The 21,203-nt window shown below is 43.3% G+C and overlaps 1 protein-coding gene across 9 annotated transcripts in view; it reads right to left on the bottom strand.

Annotated features, from left to right (window-relative positions):
- ASPH (aspartate beta-hydroxylase) overlaps window positions 1–21,203 on the bottom strand; it is a 221,872-nt gene that overhangs the window by 3,722 nt on the left and 196,947 nt on the right. For all 9 annotated transcript variants that reach the window (XM_082364701.1, XM_082364708.1, XM_082364706.1 and 6 more), the window contains 3 exons: window positions 16,781–16,916; window positions 11,057–11,148; window positions 10,555–10,688 (listed from right to left, as the gene is read on the bottom strand). In XM_082364701.1, the coding sequence (XP_082220827.1) occupies window positions 10,555–10,688; window positions 11,057–11,148; window positions 16,781–16,916 (362 nt within the window). The remainder of the gene's footprint in view (window positions 1–10,554; window positions 10,689–11,056; window positions 11,149–16,780; window positions 16,917–21,203) is intronic.

Genomic DNA, 21,203 nt, shown 5'->3' with positions numbered 1-21,203 from the left:
ATGAGAAACCCGTGCACTGCAACGAAGAGTAGCCCCCGCTCACCACAACTAGAGAAAGCCCGCGTGCAGCAACGAAGACCCAACGCAGCCAAAAAAAAAAAAAAAAAAGTCTCCAGTCATTGCCAAATGTCCTGAGTTGGAAGGCAGTGAAGTGGGAGACAAATTTGTCCCAGACATATTAATGAATCTGACACTAAAATTTCCAAATAATTTAAAGTAACAAATATCTGCAAATTAAAAGCTCCTTGAAGTTGGGAACCAATCCTCTATCCTGTTACGCATTCTCCCTCCAGCCTCACCTCCTGCGCTGCCTCACACACCTACCCTGATGTCTCTGTTTTAATTGAAGTATAGTTGATTCACAATGTTGTGCAATTGCGAGTTTATTGTTTATTTTTATTTTTTGGCTGTGCCGCACAGCCTGTGGGACCTTAGCTCCCTGACTAGGGATGGGGCCCACGCCCCCAGCAGTGGAAGCACATGGTCCTAGCCGCTGGACCACAGGGGAGGTCCCACCTACCCTAAAGTCTTGCACTCAGTAAATGAGTTGCTTGGCTCTTTGATCCAATTCCTCTGAAGGGTCAGGGTCTAGTGGAGTCCCATCCAAGTGTAACGAAGGACAAAAATATATAGACTCAGGGGCAAATGACAGACTATGTATTCAATACCATGCAAAGCCAAATTTGAAGAGAAAGGCAAAGTTAAGAAAAGAAAAAAATGACAAGAAAAAAGAAGCAAAATGATCCCTAGCTTATAAAGTTTGGTGGTCATATCCTCGGTCTTGTTATCGGTGGGACTAAGCAATGTCAGTGACAGGCCTACAATACAGGCAGAAGACAAGGGGGGAAGGGCATGCAAAAGAAAAAAACAGTACATCCATGTTCACAGGAGCATTCCTCACAGTAGCCAAAAGGTGGAAGCAACACGAGTGTCCACTGACAGATGAATGGATAAACAAATGTGGTCTATACATACAATGGAATATTCCTCAGCCTTAGAAGGAAATTCTGACAATGCTACAACATGGATGAACCTTTGGGCCATCATGCTAAGTGAAATTAGCCACTCACGTAAGGACAAATACTGTATGATTCCACTTATATGCAGCACCTAGAGTAGTCAAATTCATACAGAAAATTCAAAATTACTTTGGCATCACTCCCTATGAGTAATTTGCCTTTATTTGAAAAGACTGAAAACTTCCCAGGGGGTGCAATATCAAAACTCCCTAAGAGAATCTGTGACATACACTTGGTGAGGCAATGGCAAGTGATTCTCAACGTTTTTTGAGTGGTAGAGAGTCTAGAACCTACTTCAAGTACTGGAAGTAATTAAGACAACTAAATTGAACATTCTAAGTTTGCACAAAATGACATTTTTTACTAGATTACGGTAAGTATAAGAGAGCCAAAGATTTAGGAATGCTGGATGTGAGAAAAATCTTAAACATTCCAGTCATTAACTTAAATTCCTTGTAAATTGGGAAAAGCTTTTAGTGCTGGTTCATTCATGGCATACCAGTGCCTGTAAAGGTGGAACTTAAGTTAGCACTGGGTTGTGGCTTTGCAGATATTTTGGGTCAAATATGGACCAGTGTAAACCACTGATTAAACAATTTTTTAAACATGAAATCTGGGAGGTATTCCAAGGGGCTGGATTCCATTAGGGCCATAAAATTCTATTAGATTTTTACTTGCCTTTCTATTTTCTTTCAGACATTTTCCCAGAAAACAGCAAAGATACTCAATTACTTATTGTAGATTCTTAAGTGTAGACACCTTCTGAATAGGTAAAAAATGATGTCTTTCAATCACTTATGAGAGCTAGAATGACTAAAAGTGCAGCCCTAATTGGGAAGGACAATAAAACTCCATCCAAGTGACATGCAGACTAAAGTGACTTGAGTTCAACAAGAGATGTGTCACCTGTCTGGGAAAGGATGAAGGTTTTCCAGAACAAAAAGAGACAGAGCTCAAAGATGTCAAAGGTCTTACATCTCTTCTGAGTGGAAAACAAAGACACTCATTGCAATGCAAGGAAAATAGTTTTCAGGCCACTCGCTTTGAGAGCAAATCTCCACCACATACATTTAAGTTATGCTCAAATTATGACAAGGGAAGGGCCCTCTGGAGAAAAGATTTTCAGAGCAGCCTTGGAAAGAAGTCTTCCTGGAGGCACTCACCCAGCCTCCCTCCGAGGGCCCAGAAAGGCAGGATGGCGGTGGGGAGCTGTACCCCATCCCCAGATGGCTACCTCAGCTTAATTTTAGCATTTCTTACCATTACGAGAAGAACGTCTCTCCCTGGTTTGCCAAAAGATAGAAGAATATCTGGTCACAAGATAAACCAATACTGTGTAATTCCTCAATTTCTCAGATTATTATAATTAATGATAATGGTATAATGGTGGCAGTGCAAGCCTAATAAATATAACTTTGTCATAGAATTACCATCACCATTAATAATGTTAAATAATGATGCTACGTGCTTATGGAGTTTTCCACCTAAAAACTTTATAGATTGTATCTCAGTGATCTTTGCTAAAAGGTTCTGAGGTAGACAAATGACACGGTTCTAATTTTTCAGCAAAGGAATCACATGGAAGCCAGTTCGGATGCCTGCAGTGACACCGTGATTCTGTGGAGGAAGCAGAAAGGCACTAGGCTTGCTTCATTACAGCCAAACCTCTAGCTGGAGATCATGGTTCTAGGAAACATTCTCAGCGCCTATAGCTGCTACGCTGAGGTGGCCTGTAAGGCATTTAAACAGGCTGACTGGAGCACAGAAAAGGGCCAAAGGGCTCAGGAATCAGGCTACTTTAACACAGCTCTTATTAATTCTGATCCATTGAAATCCCTCAGTTTCTGACGGCACTGGAAATCCTGGCATATCCTGGAATTGAAATGTAAAACCGCATTATTGCCACTTCCTCTTTTTTCTCTCCTCCTAATACAGAAATACACATGCACATACCTTCTTTGTCTGTCTATCTATCATCTATCATCTATCATCTATCTATCTATCTACCTATCTATCATCTATCTATCTATCTATCTATCTATCTATCTATCTATCTATCTATCTATCATCTATCTATCTATCAGGATAAAGCATTTTTCTGGAAGCTAGGACACCTGTCTTCTTGTTCTGACCACTGCTAACTAGCCATGTGGCTGTGATAAGCATGTCACCTGTGGGCCTCAGTTTCCCCATTTGTGCAATGACGGAGGACAAGAGGGCCTCCAAGGCTTCTTTCAGCTCTGAAATTCTCTTAATTCTCTGAGCCAAGCTGTTGGCTCGGACTTTAGTCTTCATATTGCATTTTATAGGATACATTTCACAAACTGTCATCTGAGAAATGAGCATGATATTTGCTATTTTGTTGGATGTCAAAATAGGAATTTCAATAAAAGATGGCTAAATTACAAAGAAGCTCTTTTCCCAACAGGTTCTCTCTATATGTACCCTAGTATCTCTCTCCACCCCTCCTGGGGGGACTCGTTCCACCCAGGCTGCCGCGGGGATTCTCTCCCCTCCAAGTGGGCCCGGGGCTTCAGCTCTGCTGTGAAGCCCCTGTGCTGCCTCTGTAACAGCTTCTGACTTCCTCCTCTTGGTCCTCGGTCACCCAGTAGCAGAGGGCTCTGTAACATCGCTAAGAAAGCCAAAAAGGGAGGACAAAGAAAGGGAAGAGGGAGAGGAAACCTCCCGAGGCCACAGAGCTGGGATGCCTCTGGCCCCCCTCCAGGGTGGCGGCATGGGAGCAAAAGGGGAAATGGAGGGGGTGGCCATCCGCTGTGCCCTGCTGTGCCCCCCCCGGCCTCAGCAACCCTCCCAGCCCCAGGCCTGTCAAATCACAGCCCCCCTCTGTATCTGATCCATTCCTTCACCAGCCCTGGCCCTGCACACCCTCGACTTCCCGTTTCCCCCTCCTTCCCGTCTCCTTAGAGCACCCACCCTCATCCCCGCCAGAGTGCGCACCGCAGGTTCCAAGGACCACCTCCGACAGTACAGGAGTGCTTGGTCTCACTCCCTGGAAGGTAAGGGGCCGAAGTCCCCATTTCTGCAGCAATCAGAGACGAGCACAATAAAAGCTCGAAAATACTGGGCATGCTTACCACATCATACTCTGTAAATACAGTTCTGAACGTATTTATACGGATCACTTTAATTCTCAAAACTACACCAAGACATACTTTTATTCTTCCCATTTTACAGATGAGGAAATTGAGGCTTAGTGAGGCCATGCAAGTTGTCGAAAGTTACACTTCATAAGAGGGGAAGCCAGGATTTGAACCCAGGTCAGGAGACTTCGGTGCTCTTAATTTGCTTTCATGAAGATACAGGATGTTAAAATCTGAAGTGAAAACTCAGGATCTGTTTTCCCATAGAAACATTATTATAAAGAACAGATACATGTATATGTATAACTGAATCACTTTGCTGTACACCTGAAACTAATACAACATTGTTAACCAACTATTCTCCAATATAAAAGAAAAAATTAAAAAAACCAATAGTCACTGGTGCTAGAGCCCTATTAACAAAGACCATGAGTTAGGAGGCTTTTAGGGGCTGGCCCAGAAACCTCCACATCATTTATTATTGCCATAGCAAAATGGATCTCAACTTTCCAAATTCTCAACCGTCAGTTCAGCAAACAAATGTGTGGACACAATCTGTTTTCAATGTGGGAAGTGCCGTTCCCTGTTGAGACATAGATATTCATCTGGGTGTATGAACAGTCATAGACACCCCGTGCTAACCAGGACAGGGGTAAAGAAACTTTATTGGTGTTTTTAATTCTCCAAATTGCTTAAGTAAAAGAAGAAAGAGCGTGAAACGCTACTATTTAACAACAAGCCTTAAGGGAAGTATCCCATCCAGTTAAAAGTGACATTTTTGGTCCCACAGTCCCAGATGGGCAGGCTTGAATGGTGGATAAGGTAATGTGGAAAGGTCACATTACAATTTGCATGGAAGATGGGTATATTTTGTGAAACAGAAGATCTATGACTTCAGAGAAACGACTAAAAAAACCAAAAAACAATCCCCCCCCCCCCAAAAAAGGTAGAAGAGGCAAAAATATTTGGTTCCAAATGATTTGGTAATTCACAGCTTCTATAACGTGATGAGAAAAAATTTAAACTGACTATCTTCTTGGACACTTAATGAAAACATAACAAATACTGTCTATGAACAATTCACGGTGGATTAAAAAAAACGGTCTCTCTTTGACTGTTAATATTTTAGCATGCCTTCCACACAATCTTCCTAATAGGAAACTTGAAAGAATAATGAAAAAATATATTATAAAATACTTGAGGTGTGTGGGAAAAGGTCATTATTTCTACAACCATATAAAGAGGAATTAAATGACTTCTTGCCAATTCATTTCTTCAGTCTGTTGCTGACACTCATGCCAACACATGCTTTTCTGGCTGCATATAGGTCCTGTGCAATGTTTCAGGTCAGCGATTCACAGGCAATGAGGCTGGGTCTCCAGCAGAGCTGCACGGTCACCCTTCTTTCCCTTGGTATGGTTCCAGCATGTACCAGAAGCCCACTTGGAGACTCAGAAGAAAGAATTTGTCTCTGGGATCACCCAAAGCTCACACACCTTGGCCACTCTGTGAGGATAACAATTATTCCCACTTGCCAGCGGTGGCCTGTTTATCCACTGACTCAAGTTCATTCAGCTCTGACTCAAGATCGCTAATGAGCTCATTTTACTGACTGCAAAGCATGGCCTGTCGAGGGGGACACAAACAAACCCCCAGAGATGGAGACTCCCCAACAGCCTTCTCTACTTGTTACCCTGACGTCTGGAGACAAAAACCAGCATTCAAAGTGGTCACCTTACAAGTATAGCACGATCCTAATCTTGTGAACAACAACAAAACTCAAAAAGCCCCCAAACCTGTATATAAGTGGGTCTATGGCATTGAGGCTAGAAGCACAAACTTTCAAGCCAAACTGTCTGGCATGGAACCTTGGTTCCAACACTGTAGTGGGCTGAATGGTGGCCCTCACTCCCAGAAGTATGTCCCCCTGGAAGCTGTGGATATAACCTGATTTGGAAAAAAGGGTCTTTGCAGTTGTAATTAAATTAAAGGGCTGGTGGTGAGATCATTCCGGGTTAGGTTGGGCCCTAAATCCACGAAGTGTCTTTAATTATTTATTTGCTTATTTTTTTGGCAATGCCCCCAGCATGTAGGATCTTAGTTCCCCGACCAGCGATGGAACCCGTGCCCCCAGCATTGGAAGTGCAGAGTCTCAACCACTGGACCGCCAGGGAGGTCCTCAGTAAGCGCCTTTGGAAAAGAAGACAAGGATAGAAGACGAAGGGAGCAGGTGACATGATGACAGGGGCAGAGATTGCAGTGCTGCGCCTACGAGCCAGGACGCAGCAAGGAGAGCCCGCGGCCACCGGAAGCCAGGAGAGAGTCAGGGGACAGGGGCTCCCCCTCAGAGCCTCCAGAAGGAACCAACCCTGACCATACCTTGATTTCAGACTTCTGGCCTCCAAAATGGTGAGAGAATACATTTCTGTTGCTTTAAGTCATCCAGGTTGTGTTAATTCGTTACGGCAGCCCTAAGACCCTGGTACAAATATCAACACTTGCTGAGTGACCTTGGGGAAGTTACTCAGCCTATTTATACATCAGTCTCCTCAGCTGAAAAGTAGAGAGTTTAATAATCCCAGTTACGTGGGGTTGTTGTGAAGGTATGCAGAGTTCTTAGAACTGTGCTTGACACAATGTATATTCTCACTACACGCTTCCTCATCATGAATATACATCATATAGGCCCTGAGAAGCGTCTGAGCAATACCTCTGAGTACCGAAATCAAAAATAATACTTACTTTCTTTATCGTGCTTCTCTGTGTTTCACAAATTATGTAGCAGGGGCATGCATCAGTTTTGTCATCGGAAAGCATTTATTCATTTTAAATGATCACTTTACTTATTGAGATAGACAGTTGCATACCTTCAAGCTCATCTTCAGATAAAAAGAGCCACGCTATGTTTTGCAGTGATGGAATCTTTAACCAACACGCACACCCGCTAGCAGGAATCGCAGTGTGATGATTAATACCTGAGAACTACAAGGCACAAACTGCTACTCCTTCAAAAGTCAAGAAGCTCTGAAAAATTGCTTCCCCTTGCCTATAACAAGGAAGCCTGATTTCCTGGTACATGTGCTTCTGTTTCCACACTAATAGTGCTTCCATAATAACAGCGTGAAACTTCCCAGATTTCATATTACATATGATTTCATATTACATACAGATTTCATATTCTGTCCTCAGAGTTTATAAACTGACTCTACTATTCAGCTCTCTAGCTATTTTCACTAGAAGCATTGCACAGTGCTTTAATTTCATTGACCCATTTCTCTCATGAAAAACACTCTTTTTGTAATGAAATACTTAGCCTGACCCAGACACCCTGGAGTTAAGGATTATGAAGGATGAGAATGTAATGCAACATAAAACAAGTACCATAGAAGGGACACGGAGAAGGATGCTGACCAGCAAGGAGGAGGGGGAGGAAGGGCACTGACGCCTCGAAGCTCCCTGGGGATGAGACAGTGTGAAACAATCCATCCTCCGCAAAACCGCCGCCCTGGCCCTGCGAGAGGCGGGGTGTTGGCAAGTGCTGTTTAACCGTCACTGTGAATTTGTAAACTATAGCATCTGCAAAGTACTGTTATCAGCAGCTACTTACTGCCACCCGAAGGAGGCTGGCTTTTAGCCCAGTGGGAATGGAGGGGCTGCCCAGTCAATGTTCTCACTCAAGATCGCCCTCCAAGTGAGTCTCAGAACTGGGCTTATAACCCTTCCCTACTTGCGGTGGGTGCAGACAGTTACCCTCACCACATTCCCAGCTTCAGCTTAAGACCCTAAGTTAGGATACTTAAATTAGGTCTGAAGCTCTTCTCCACCTTCACGGCCCCTGTGATTCTTATTTGATCTCCAAGGAGTTGACCTCGTCAAACTCTGCCTTCCCCAGCACACTCCCACCTCCTCTCTGTTTTCCCTGGGTCCCCTGCCCCCTCCCCTTTGGCGGAGAGACCCTGTAGACCCGAACGGAGCTCACCAAGGCTTGGTGAGATCCCTTCCATCTTGGAAGAAACTTCGCCCTGTCTGGCCATCTCTGATTCCTCCTCCTGGTTCTTCCAACTCCGCCCTCTGCTGCCCCAGCTCCTTCTTGGCTCTCTTTTCTTTTTCTGCCTCCAAAATGTCCATGTGGCCATGGACTCTCAAGTTTCCTCTAGCGCCTCCCGATAAGTCTGCTTCTAAAACCTTTATGTCTAGACTTGACTTCTCCCCTGAGCTCCAGACCTCAATATCCAGCGGACTCCTGGATATTTCCACTCCTGTGTTCCAACAGCAACTTAAACAAATAATATGAAGACCGGACTCATGATCTGTTCCCCTGACCTGCCTCATGCCTCCCAAGCTCTCAGCATGTGCTAAAGCATCAACACCCCGCTACCGACCAAAATGGAAACTGCCGCAACATCACGGACACCCCTCCCCACACACTCGAGATCCACTTGAGTCAATCTTCATCACATCTCCTGCCTCTGTTCTTTACTCTCCCTTTCTTTCCAGGATCCCAATCCCTGCTCTTCTGGGGTGGGCTACTGTGGCAGTCTGTTAACTGTTATTCCCAAACGCCCCATTGGACACACCCAGGGTTTCCAGGACTCCTTCCTAAAAGAGATCTGATCCCACTAGTTTGTATTCAAAGCCTTCCATGATTTAGCTTCTAATTCACTTTCTCACTTTCCAACCTTATTCCGTATGTTAAAGTAGCGAAACAAGGAGGCCATTAGACGGAGGTGTTCTAATGCCTTGGTAGCCTCGTAGCAAAGCAAAACCTACACCAGAGTCAATTCACTGGAACCTGAGAAAGTGAAACTTAAGAACAACCAATCACAAATAGCCAGCATCCTTTCCCAAATAAGGCAACCACTTACACTATAACCAGTCAAACAATTTCCTTGCTTTGCTTCAGCATCTCCTCTATAAAAACCTGGCCCCCAGCTCCTGCTGGCGGAGCACTCCTAACCACCTTTGGTTTGGCGCTGCCTGATTCGAATCATATATGTTCAAATACATTCTGCAAAAATTTACCAGAATTTAAAGGTCAGTTTACCTCGTAAGAGTATCCCACGCTCTTGGTTGCTGAAAGCACTCAATATTCCTCACACGTGGCTTGTAATTTTTGGCTTCCATGCCTATGCTGTTGCTGTTCTCTCAGCCTCGAGTGCCCCTCTCTTCCAGCTTTTAATGTCCAAATCCTTCCTGTCTTTAAAAGCCACCACTGTCAAGGTTCCCAATTCCCAGCGGCAAATGAGCTGCCTGCCCACTGACCACCTGCAGCATCCTTGCCTGAGCCTCTCTTATGACTCACGACTTACGAGCTGTGTTTTCTCCCTGACTGGACACCTCTGGTGGGGGAAGACCCCCGTGTGAGTCATCTCAGAATCCCTCACGGCTCGGTGGGCTGCTGCCCAAGGCCCGGGGCAGGCAGGTGTCTGCCAGTAACCAAACAAACGAGTACACTCCCGAACACCCCTCCAGCAGACCTCCACCACGGGCCGTGATAAATGTGTGAGAAGGCAACTCGGTTTCTGCCCTCCAGGCACTTACAGCTCAGTCCCAGAGATTAGACTAATCTATACCAATTAATAAAAAGCAATGGAAATGAAGAGCGGGATCACTGAGAATATACCCTGTAAACACTCTAAGAAGGCAAAGGAGAGGTTCCTTTTCAGGAACAAAATTGCATCTTAGTAATAGGTTTATTTTGGATGGGTGAAAAGGCGGGCATTCCAGGGGAAGAGAGTAATAGGATCAGGACAGGCAAAGGCATCAAAAGAAGTTGCCCTAACATTCACCATGTCCCTTCTCAGGCCGGTACCCGGGCTAAGTGCCTTGTAGGCATTATTTCGTTTAATCTGGACAACAATCCTGCAAAGCAGACAGCAACATCGCCGATTTTATAAGTAAGCAGGCTGAGGCTGCAGGGGATTAAGGGACTGGCCAAGGTTACACAGGATTAGTCGGCACAGCTGGGATTTGAAAAGGCAGCCACGTCCATCGCACCATGCTGTGTCCTCTAGAGCAAGACGTACAAATATCACAGGGTGTTTTCTTCAGGAAGGAGACTCTTTGTATTGATGCATAGTTCAAGGTGTAAAGCAATAAACACAATGTGTAATATGTGTAGGGTTTAGTACAAGTTAGCTGACTGAATGCAAGTCTGTCCATCTAGAAAGAGAAGCAAGAAGGCTCATCAAGCAGACAAGAATGCTCTGGGGAGAAATGATTAAGGAGGGCAGTCCTAGAATTGGGGAGTATCTCCAGACCAACGGAAAGCACAGAGATGGGACACGGACTAAGAAGTTGGATAAATACCGCCCACTCCAGTCTACTTCAGTTACAAAGAAAGAGAAATAATCCAACTGAGCATAGCTTTGTCATAACGAACATCCATCCTCAGAGGTGATGAGTAAGAGAGAAAGTGATGGGAGGAAACATACCTGGTCTCGTTGGCACATCGGATCTTGCAGCCTTCCTTGGGAATCACCAAGCCCAGGTGCATTCGGAGCCTGCAGTTCGTGGGTCCCGTGTGCGGCCACACGTGGGTTCCCGGCTGCATGACGGAATATTTGATCTGCACAGAAAATGTACCACCCTGCTCATCCATTTACCAAGGTGTGGGAGAACTGCTAAAAGTACAAAATTACTGTCAATTTAGATTAGTGCCTTTGCAGTACTCATAATTTATATTCTCGTCTTATTTCTTTGTGAAGGAACTACAAATAAGGACTCCCATTTTCCACAAAGCTATAAACACTGAACATTTTCCACCTTCAATGCTGCCGTCGAGGGCATGAAACTATGTTTTATTAAAAAGCAAGTGAAAAAAGAGGCATTCAGTGGGTCAAAGGAAATAAGCGTTTCTCTGTAAACATCAGCATTCCCATTTATTCCCCTAATAACTGACTGTGTTCTTCCCAGCACAGAAAACACTCTTGGTACCTGTCCTCTTCTGCATCCCGTCGTCTCGGGGAATTTATCTAGTAAAGAACAGGTTTTAGGAGCTCCTTTACAGGCATTTTCATTTTTCCTTCCTAGAACAATAAATGATAAAACCACTGTTAGAAACAAATCACAGTAAAGCTTTAACTCATCCCGTTTTGACCACATACAATCTATATTGTCCTCCTCACTGTAAGAATGAGAAGGCCGAGTAAACACAAGAAGACATAGTGTCCTGTTCCAATAAACCGTGACTGGCACAGAAAGGCCCAGAGCTCTCCACTCAGCCTTGGACTTCCGTATTTGACTAAGGATGTCTAATGGACAAGGCATGTGCTGAATACTTATTTTTCCCCCTGTGGCAGGCAGAATAATGGTTCCTCCCAAAGACAACCACATCCTAAGCCCAGGAACTCGTGAATATGCTATGTGACGTGGCAAGGGGAAATTAAGGCTGCAGGTGACATGGAGATTACTCATCAGCTGGCCTTTAAAGAAGGAGATTATCGTGGATGAACTGGCTGGGCCCAGTGTAATCACAGGGTCTAAATGTAGAAGAGGGAGTCAGTGCCAGAGTGATACAGAATGAGAAAGACTTGACTGGCTATTGTGGGCTCCAAAGACGGAAGGGGACCACAAGCCAAGGAATGTGGGCAGCCTCTAAAACGAATGCAGCCTTGATGACACTTTGACTTGAGCTCAGTGAGACCCAGAACTGTAAAGGTAAAACATCTGAGTTATCTTAAGCCACGACATTTATGGTCATTGTTATAGCAGGCACAGTAAACTAATCCAACCCCCGGCCCTCAAGGAAGGAAAATAGCTTATGTTACAGTTCTGACCTAAACGTGCGTTTTCTAGGACTATATTCTAATAACCTACACATTAGTTTTCATTGAGATTTCATGTATTTTCCAATGTACATCTCATCCTTTACATGCTGATAAGAATAGGATTTCAGGGGAGAGGGGGGGAGGTCTCTGAGAGATGGGGGCTTCTCTGAGGGACTCGTCAAGAACACAGATTTTGGGACATAGTCTAAAGCACCCTGGACTATGCAAATTCCTTCACCATTGACAAAATCACTGCTTCTGAAGAAAGATGTGCTCAGGAAGGTACAGAATCATTTGCTCTCAAGGAGGAGGAAAACAATGTTTTTTTTTTAAAAGGTAGAGACATTGTAATTCTCTGTTCAGGATTCCTACAAGGTACTGATACACCTAAAGCTGAGTTCAACTTTATTTAATTAACGTTAGTTGTGTCCGAAGATAATCATATACTGAGAATAACATGAGAGTTAACAAGGAATGTATCTTAACGGCAGTCTCCTCAATCAAATGGACCTCGATATTTTAGAAAACAAATTCTATATTTGTTTTTCCTAAGTAATCTGTCTCTTGAGTAAAATGTTAGTTGCTGTTTTTAGTTACGAACTGAATATGAGTTTAATGATAATGTCAGTGTGAACCAACAGATTCTTGTATCCGACATCATAAAGAATGTTCAAGCCCTAGCTTCCCATGCCGTCCTAAACGCAGGATCTGGGGATGACTTAGCAGGAGCACCAGTTGTGGGTTCTGTGCGTTCAGGCAGCAGCTAAGTGAATCCTGGGCCCTTGAGGAGCAACCAGAGGTGTCTGGATTTCCCACGGGCACAGTGGTGAGGGCTGAGCACGTGTCACTTGGAGAACACGTGTGCCTCACCCGAATGATAGCTAATAAATGGGGAACCTAACAGATTGGGTCACTAGGATTGCCACTTGGTGAAGAGTGAATTAGAGAACACCTCTAGCCATTTAGACACATAAATCTTTTCTAGTCTGTGAACACAGATTCTCTGTAGGGGAATCTTGTCGTTCGTGGACTGCCGTTGGTGGTTTCAACTATTCACATGTGATCGGGAGGGTTTAGGAACGCAACCCACTTCCATGGTGCTCAGCACGCACCAGGGACCACTCACCCGATGCCTTCAGCACCAGGGAGGGAGACGCTATTAGAATCGTATTTTATAGAAGAGGAAGCGAGGCACGGAGAGGTCACACGGTAAGTGGCAGAGCGGGAATTCCAGTCCAACTGGACCCAGAGTCCATGTTCTTAACGGCGACCAAAGGATGTCTCCATTACTGTTACATAATGTATGCTTATTATGTAATAAAAACTGGTATCGCTATCATTTACCTGTATGTCAGACCTTTGCTCACTGATCCTGGTAACAACCTCATACTCGAGGCACTACTTTCATCGTCATTTTTCAGCTGAGGAATCTGAGGCTCGGAGAGTCAGGAACAAGCCCACATCACACGCTAACAAGTGGTGCAGCCAGGACCCCAGCTCGGGATCCTCAGTCTCCAAAGGCTATGCTTTAAAGCATGATTTTCACCTTGTTGCGTCTTGGATTTGACCATAACTGTGCAGAACAAACCGTTCCGCAGAGGAGAAAACTGCCCAGCAGCTGAACTCAGTGTGGCTTTGTTTTTAATTTATTATTTCTCACACAGTTTAAAGTAACGTTCAAGAAGTGATAAACTTTGTTTCTTTGGGAAAAATAGCCCCAGAAAGAGATCTAACTGCCAACGCAAATCTGAAAGAATCAACTGAATATTTCATCTACATGTGAAGAATACACTTTATGAGGGATATTCACGGAGGTGAGATTTTTAAAGGTTCTGGGTTGTATCTCTCTGAAGTTTCAAGGCTTTACTGCTGGGATGACAGTAGGTTCATCTTGCATGACAGCTCTGATCAGCTGACAGTGGCTAACCTAGAACACTGTGTTGAGCAGGATTCAGAGGTTCAGCTTGAGCTCATCCAGAAGGGCTACAGGGATGGGTTAGCACCATCTCCCATGGGCTCTGGAAGAAAGAACGACTGTGCATGTGTGGCGTATTTGTTAACACTATGTTTTAGCGTTCATTGTTATAACAATAAACGAGCAAAACAGATGTTCTGTAACATTCACACAGCAGTTTGAAAACATCTGTGGGGAAAAATTAGTTATGTATATTTGTTGATTCGGTCTTTTTTTTTTTTCTCCAACTCAGAAACGTTGATCATTTAAAAAGGAATAAATATACTTCAGAAACGATTGGGTTACTTAGAGAACTTCCATGATTCCCACTTACGTATGGATAGAAATGAAGCTTGCAGCCACGGCTTCAAGGCCTTCAAGAATCCAGCAGCATCCTTTCCTAACTAGGCTAGACAACCTCTAAGTCTTCACAAGTCAGATCCTCATGGGCCTCTTGTCTGAACCTGAGCTCTCAGCGTGGCTAAGAAACGACCCTGCCACCTCCCCCCCCTCACCTTCCTGACCCCTCCTGTTGCAGGATTCCCTCCCCTCTGTCTCCAGGCCAACAGGGCAACTGCCTTCAGGGGTGCCATCCTGCTTCTATGCAAGCTACAATACTAGCTGCCTTCAAAGTTCTTTAAACTGTGAAATTTGTTGCCAGAAAACAGTTACTGGGTTCCTCCCAGAAGCCTGGAACCACAAACAAAAGACCACAAAGAACCTTAATAAAACTTCTTAAAAGAGCAACTATGGGAGTTGTATTATTTTATGATCATAAAATAAAACTAGAAACTAATTTCTATTTAATTGACTGCACCTGATTGGAAAACAGATACTTATAAAACACATACACACACTCTAAATTATTTTGAATCGAAATGGAAATTGAGATAAAAATGAAGTCTTTTCTGGGGGGAATAATACAAGTGAAAATATAAACTATGGCTTAAGGAAAGTATCCAAAGCTGAATCCAGAGATCAGTCCATAGCCTTAAATGCTTTTATTAATGAAGACGGAAGAATGAAAATAAATTTACTAAGAAGTTCTGATTGAAAAGTTTAAAAAAAACAGATAAAATAAACAACACAAAGAACATGAGGAGGAAGAAAAATATAAAAGCAGGAATTAGAAAAAAATCAAAATAAGGTGAGATATAATTTGAGGTTTTTAAAGAACATACTAGATCACTCTGTCAAACTTAAGGAGAGAGAAAAAAAAAGAACAAGCAAATTCCATTCAGTGGGAAAAAGAATTTAACAAAGATCAAGGAAGTAAAAAATATTTTAAGAAATTACTCTAATTCATGGAAAATCAGGTATAATCAAAATATATGAAAATTTGTAAGTTAACAAATATTGTATGATTCCACTTCTATGAGGTGTCTGAAGTAGTAAATTCATAGAAACAAAAAGTGCAACGGTGGTTGCCAAGGGCTGGGGGAGGGCAATGGGGAGTGTTGTTAATGGGTACAGAGTTTGAGTTTTGCAAGATGAAACTCAGTTCTGGAGATAGGTTGTGTGAAAACATGAATATACGTGACCCCACTGAATGTACACTTGAAAACAGTTGAGGTGGTAAATTTTAAGTTATATGTACTGTGCTACCATTAACAAATTTTTTTAAATACACAAAAACCTTAAAAGTCAAAATGTTGCCCCCAATGAAATTGTCTCCATTATTTATTTCCTTTCTTGTTTAACACTTTGATATGCCCTATAATGCTTTGCATATTTCAACCTTATTAAAGCATGTGCTTTTAGCAGAGACTATGGTTTCCGGAAATTACTGCCAGGATGCATACTATTCTGAAGACTTAGTGTAGGAAGCCCAGTAACTTCTATGAAGCATGAGGATGTTAAAGGAACGGAGCCATCAGATGAACTGGTGAATGCTCAAGGCCAGCAGAATTGACTCATTTAGTGAGATGCCAATAGACAAAATTAGCATGTTGTTCACATATGGACCTTATTACAGCTCTATTTAAAAAAATCTTGTTGGCAAAAAGCTGACACAGTCACTTGAAATCATGTGATGTCTCTTCCGTTGGACATTTCCCTGAAAATATTACTGAAGTCGTTCTTCTTTCTCTGACGTGTAAATCTTAGTATTCTGAAAGCATACCGGCATAAACAACAGTGCGATTTGTCCCATAATATAAACCAACTGCTTACCATCCTCTCAATTTATTTTCTGCAGCTAAAGATGTGTGACACATGCTGTTTAGTCTTCAAAATGGATTCACTTTTGTTCAGCTACCGTTAACCCAGGTTAACTTGAATTTTCCAGAAAGGAGTTGGAGAGAGCTTTAAAGATAAAATTCAGTGCTCCTCATTTTGAGGACAGATTGATATATTAACTCATTGGACACACACAGATTGGGGCCCTGTCTGTGTACCTGGACCTGGGTTCAGCTCAAGGAATATTAGGTTGACTGTGAACCTCTTCCTATTCTTGATGAGCTCAGACACTAGTTATTATTGACCTGTCACTCTGCTTTGTCATCACCCCTAACGGCTCTCACCGCGGTGACATCCTTTTGGCACACAACATCGTCTCCAAGGTACAGGAGCAAAAGAGGCTCAGGAAAGCTCCTTTCTAAGGCGTCGATGAGCACATGGTGGGCTCTTCAGTTACGTCTGTACGGTAGGGTTACTCTTTGTAACATATCATTTAACAGGAAAGACCAGGAAAATCAAAATACAACATATATTTATCCAAATACACACATGCATATACACATCCATATATTTCCATGCACACACATACACACAGATGAGTGTTCCTACGTAGTTTCAAGAAGCAACAAATAGATTTTCATAATCTGGGTTTCCCAGGTAGTTTCCTTTAAGTCAGGGAACCCTAGCTCTGGGAGGTATCGCCAGAAGTGACCCCTTCCCATCAGGTTGCAGAGAATGATCTGGAAGTAGCACGCTCACCTTGCTGCCACAGTGTAAACTGGCTCCAGTCACCCTTTTCCCTCAGGTTCTCATCTTCAGGCAGAAACAGGCCCTGGGCTCTATCCATCACTGCAAGGCCTTCATCTCGGATTAACTTCCAGTTTCTTTCTAAGGACTAGAGGGAAGATTCTGGATTTACTGGACTGAAAATATGCCTGATAAACACCTTATAGTGACGTTCAGCTTTTTGTTTGTCTGATTAATAAGGAATGAAATGTTCCCTCTCATCTAGATTACTTATTTCAATTTCCTCTAGGACCTCTTGTCAAGGGTGTAAAAAAACCCACCTAATAATTATTTTTCAGAACCAAGTGCCTTTGCAGAATAAACATTTCAATAATTCCTAGGAACCGCTGAGAGCAATTCCGTCTATAATTTGTTTTCAAGTTTGCCTAAAGGTCGTTTTTTACACAGACCCTAACCAACCAAGAGGACTCATCTTGTTGATCATTATTACATCAGGACCCTGCCCTACAGTCCATGTGGCACTCCAGCATCCAAACTGGAATTCAAATCACAGACTTAATTCCACCTCCCAACAGAGGTCCTCATAAAGATGCCATTCAACATGGTAAATATTAATTAAACTTTCAAGAACATTGGGAAAATGTCCATTGGAGCATGTGATGTGTTATAAAATTAGTAGCAAAATAAAGCCAATAAATGTCCTCGTGTTTAGAATTCAGCCAGACAAAAACATTTCTTTGACTTCTCACTTTGAGGGTGCCTTAGGCTCTGTCAGTAAGTGCCTGGCTGGTGCGGGTAGATCCCGTGGGAGGAGAAGGCCAGGCTCTCCTCCTGGGAACCCTCACCACACAGCGATACTGACGAGCAGTGGGGATGGCAGTGGGGTGGGTGCCATGGGGGACAGCAGGCCAGGGCAAGCATCTGGAGTGGCAGCCTAGGAGGAACCACTATCAGGAGAAAAGAATAAAAACGGCATGAAAGAGGCTAGTTTGAAATTAACAATTTCAAACATTAAATTAATAATTTCAAACATTTCTACGTTGCATGGGAAGTGGATGGAGTCGTGGAGTCTACGGGTACCCGGATAGGGAAGAACACAATAGATGATTTCAACGAGAATCAGGGCTCAAGAGCAAGGAAGTAAAGCTGATGAGTTACAAACACACACAAAAAATGGAAGCAACAATCAGCGCGCTCTGAAAATGGACCGAGTTGCCTCATGAAACAGGGTCTCTGTCTTTTGAAGTATTCAGGAGAAGGCTGGATGACCAGTTACTGGGTGGAGCAAAGCACAAGAGAAGGTGTCAAGTGTTTTTACCGACCCGTGCTTTATGAATTAACGATTCAATGTAGGAAAACCGAGAAGGAGCCAGGAAGCCGGCACGAGCACAGGACTCCACCAAAGGCAGACACCCTCAGAGATTTGTGTGAAGACACGGTACCAACTTCAGCCAAACCCAGGGAACACTTGTGACATTGTGTGACCACATTAGGTATATTACAATAGTCTAGGGCAAGCGGTAGATTTTAAGATTAGATACTGATTTTATACCGCTTTTTTCCCCCCTTGTTACTTTGAGTCTATTGACATTTCTTTTTTTAAAAAAATTCAGCTTTGAGGCTTAATTAACATATAAAATTGTAAGATATTTAAAATGTAGATCGTGGTAATTTGATATACATATACATTGTGAAAGGAATCCCTCCACCTGGTTAATTAACACATTTATCACCCTCACATATTTATTTATTTGATTTTTGGGGAGTGAGAACATTTTAATTCTATTCTCTTAGCAAATTTCAATTATACGATACGGTGTTATCAACTACGGTCACAATGTTATACATCAGATCCTTAGACCTTATCCATCGTATAGCTGGAAGTTTGTACCCTTTACCCAAACCTCTCCCTACTTCCTTCGCCCCCAGCCCCTGCCAACCACTTTTCCACTCTCTGTTTCTATGAGTTTTACTTTTTTTTTTTTTTTTTTTTTAAATTGAGATTCCACATTGTAAGTAATACCATACAGTATTTGTCTTTCTGTGTCTGGCTTATCTCACTTGGTGCCCTCAAGGTCCGTCCAAGTCACAAGTGGCAGGATTTCTTTTCTCATGGCCGAATAGTGTTCCACTGTGCGTGTGTGTGTGTGTGTGTGTGTGTGTGTGTGTGTGTATGTGTGTGTGTGTGTGTGTGTGTATGTGTGTGTGTGTGTGTGTTTCTTACATCTTCCTTATCCACTCATCCATTGATGGACACTTAGGTTGTTTCTATATCTTGGTTATTGTGAATAAGGGTACAATGAATGCAAAAGTGCAGATATCTCAAAATATTTTATTTTGAATTATATTTGCATTTCTTTGGATATAGACCCAGTAATGGGATTACTGGGTCATTTGGTAGTTCTATTTTTCATTTTTTGAGGACCCTCCATATTGTTTTCCACAGTAGTTGCACCAATTGATTTTATATTTCTATGAAACCCACCCACTGATTTGTGTCAAAATCTAGAGCTGCTCATACCATCACGCTGCTCTCTGCTGGTGTGGATCATTTGTCCACAAATAATCTTGAAACCATGCCCCACAGAGTTAAAAAACCCATCCTGAAGCTGTGCCCCATTGGGTTAACAGAAACTTGGTGACTAACAGAAATTCTTGAGTTTGTCTTATAGTTCGCTATATATCTGCTTGCAGCCTACTTTACTATCCACGCTCGCCTTAATTATTTTCTTGCAAATTGCATACCCTCCAAGCTTCATGTAGCCTAAACAATAAGACGTTTGCCTGAGTTGTTTTCCAGGCACTTGGAGTCAGCTGTGTCTAGTTCAAGCTCCAGCTGGCTAAGCCTGGTTGGGACCAGTGACCCTAAAACTGGGCCTGTATAGGTGTCTGATAAATGACCGTTTGATGTTGAGGACCAAAACCTGCACACTCAGATCATGCTAAGTGCCTCCATTTTTATTTTATTTTATCTATTTATTTTGTTTTATTAAAAATTTTTTTTTTTTAGGCCATGCCATGCGGCATGTGGGATCTTAGTTCCCCGACCAGGGATTGAACCTGTGCCCCCTGCATCGGGAGCATGGAGTCTCAACCACTGGACCACCAAGGAAGTCCCTCCGTTTTTACATATACATTCCATGAAGAAGCATGTAACTTAGAAACACCTTGGGCAGACCACTGATTACCTCACCTTTTCCCTACATCCAATCACCTTTCCCCACCCCTAAGACCACCCTACTTCTTCATCCCATAAATATCTCAAGCTCCTTGCCTTCAGGGAGGCAGATCTGAGACTGGTTCTCCCGTCTCCTCCCTTGGCTGCCTATGAATAAGTCCTTTCTTTGCTGCTGCGCACCTGGTAAATGAACCTGGTTTGGTAACAATTTCAATATTATTTCATCCCAAGAAGGTAATTCATAAATAGCAAGTCAAAGACCGCATTGCAATTAAGAGATACTAAAAAACCCTCACTTAGGCAGGTCCCCAGAGTGAGAGAAGACCATGGTTTTCTCAAGAATCCCAAGATCATGGAAAGGAAAGAGAATGCACCCCAGATACATCTCCCCAAATGTACCTAAATTGCCAACACTCCCTGCAGCTACTGTAACTTATTCAAGTTGTTAGATAAATCTGTCTAATTCTTGTTAAACTGCCATAAAGACAGGCGAGAATTACCTCTCTAACACTTGAAATTACTTTTCAAATGAGGTTATCAGTGCCTGATATGGCAGGCAGGCTCTCACCCTCTGCCCTCCCAGTATTTTAGTGGCTTCTTTCATTTCTTTTGAAAGCTGCTTTTAGGGGCATCTTTGGAAAGAGCTGATCTTTTGTTCCTAAAATAGGGCACAAAGGCTTAGGGAAAATGCTCAAGTGGCTGCATCACTAAATAAAATGTTTAAATTTTCTTTAAGGGCAGGCTGTCTCTTACATGTGAAACGTCGTTCCTGTCCCCTTCCGCCCCCCTCTCCCCAAGATCCCCCCAGGGAAATGTTGCTGCAGAGGGACTTTTCCTGGAATAGTGATGACTTTTTAAAAAAACCTTCTTGTTTGCCCTTGTTATACGTGCCGCAGGGGTGCTGGAGGACAGACTCTGGCAGAAAGGAGCAAACAGATGCAGGGTCTCCCAGCCGGTCCCAAACTGGAAACACTCTTGCGGCAATGCCGCTGAGCTGCTCAGTGCGCTCGGTGCTGACCAGACACTGCACCGACGATTATTTTCATCATGAAGCAGCCACTCAGCATGTCCTCTTTAGAGTTCAGTACTTTGTCGCGGAATTTGACAACTGGAAGTGTCTGGGCTGTGAGTGCAGTGGAGACTTTGCCACTTTAGGGATGACAGAGGACTTGGGTCGGTGACTGAGCCTAAGGTCTCACAATCTAGCACCAGAACCGGCTCTGCGGTGCCCCCTGATTATGCCCGGGGCACCTGTGG

The sequence above is a fragment of the Balaenoptera borealis genome, assembly GCF_965194805.1.
Source record: "Balaenoptera borealis genome assembly, chromosome: 17".
NCBI lineage: Eukaryota > Metazoa > Chordata > Mammalia > Artiodactyla > Balaenopteridae > Balaenoptera > Balaenoptera borealis.
The sequence above is the reverse complement of the archived record's forward strand: the minus strand, read 5'-3'. Positions and strand labels throughout refer to the sequence as shown.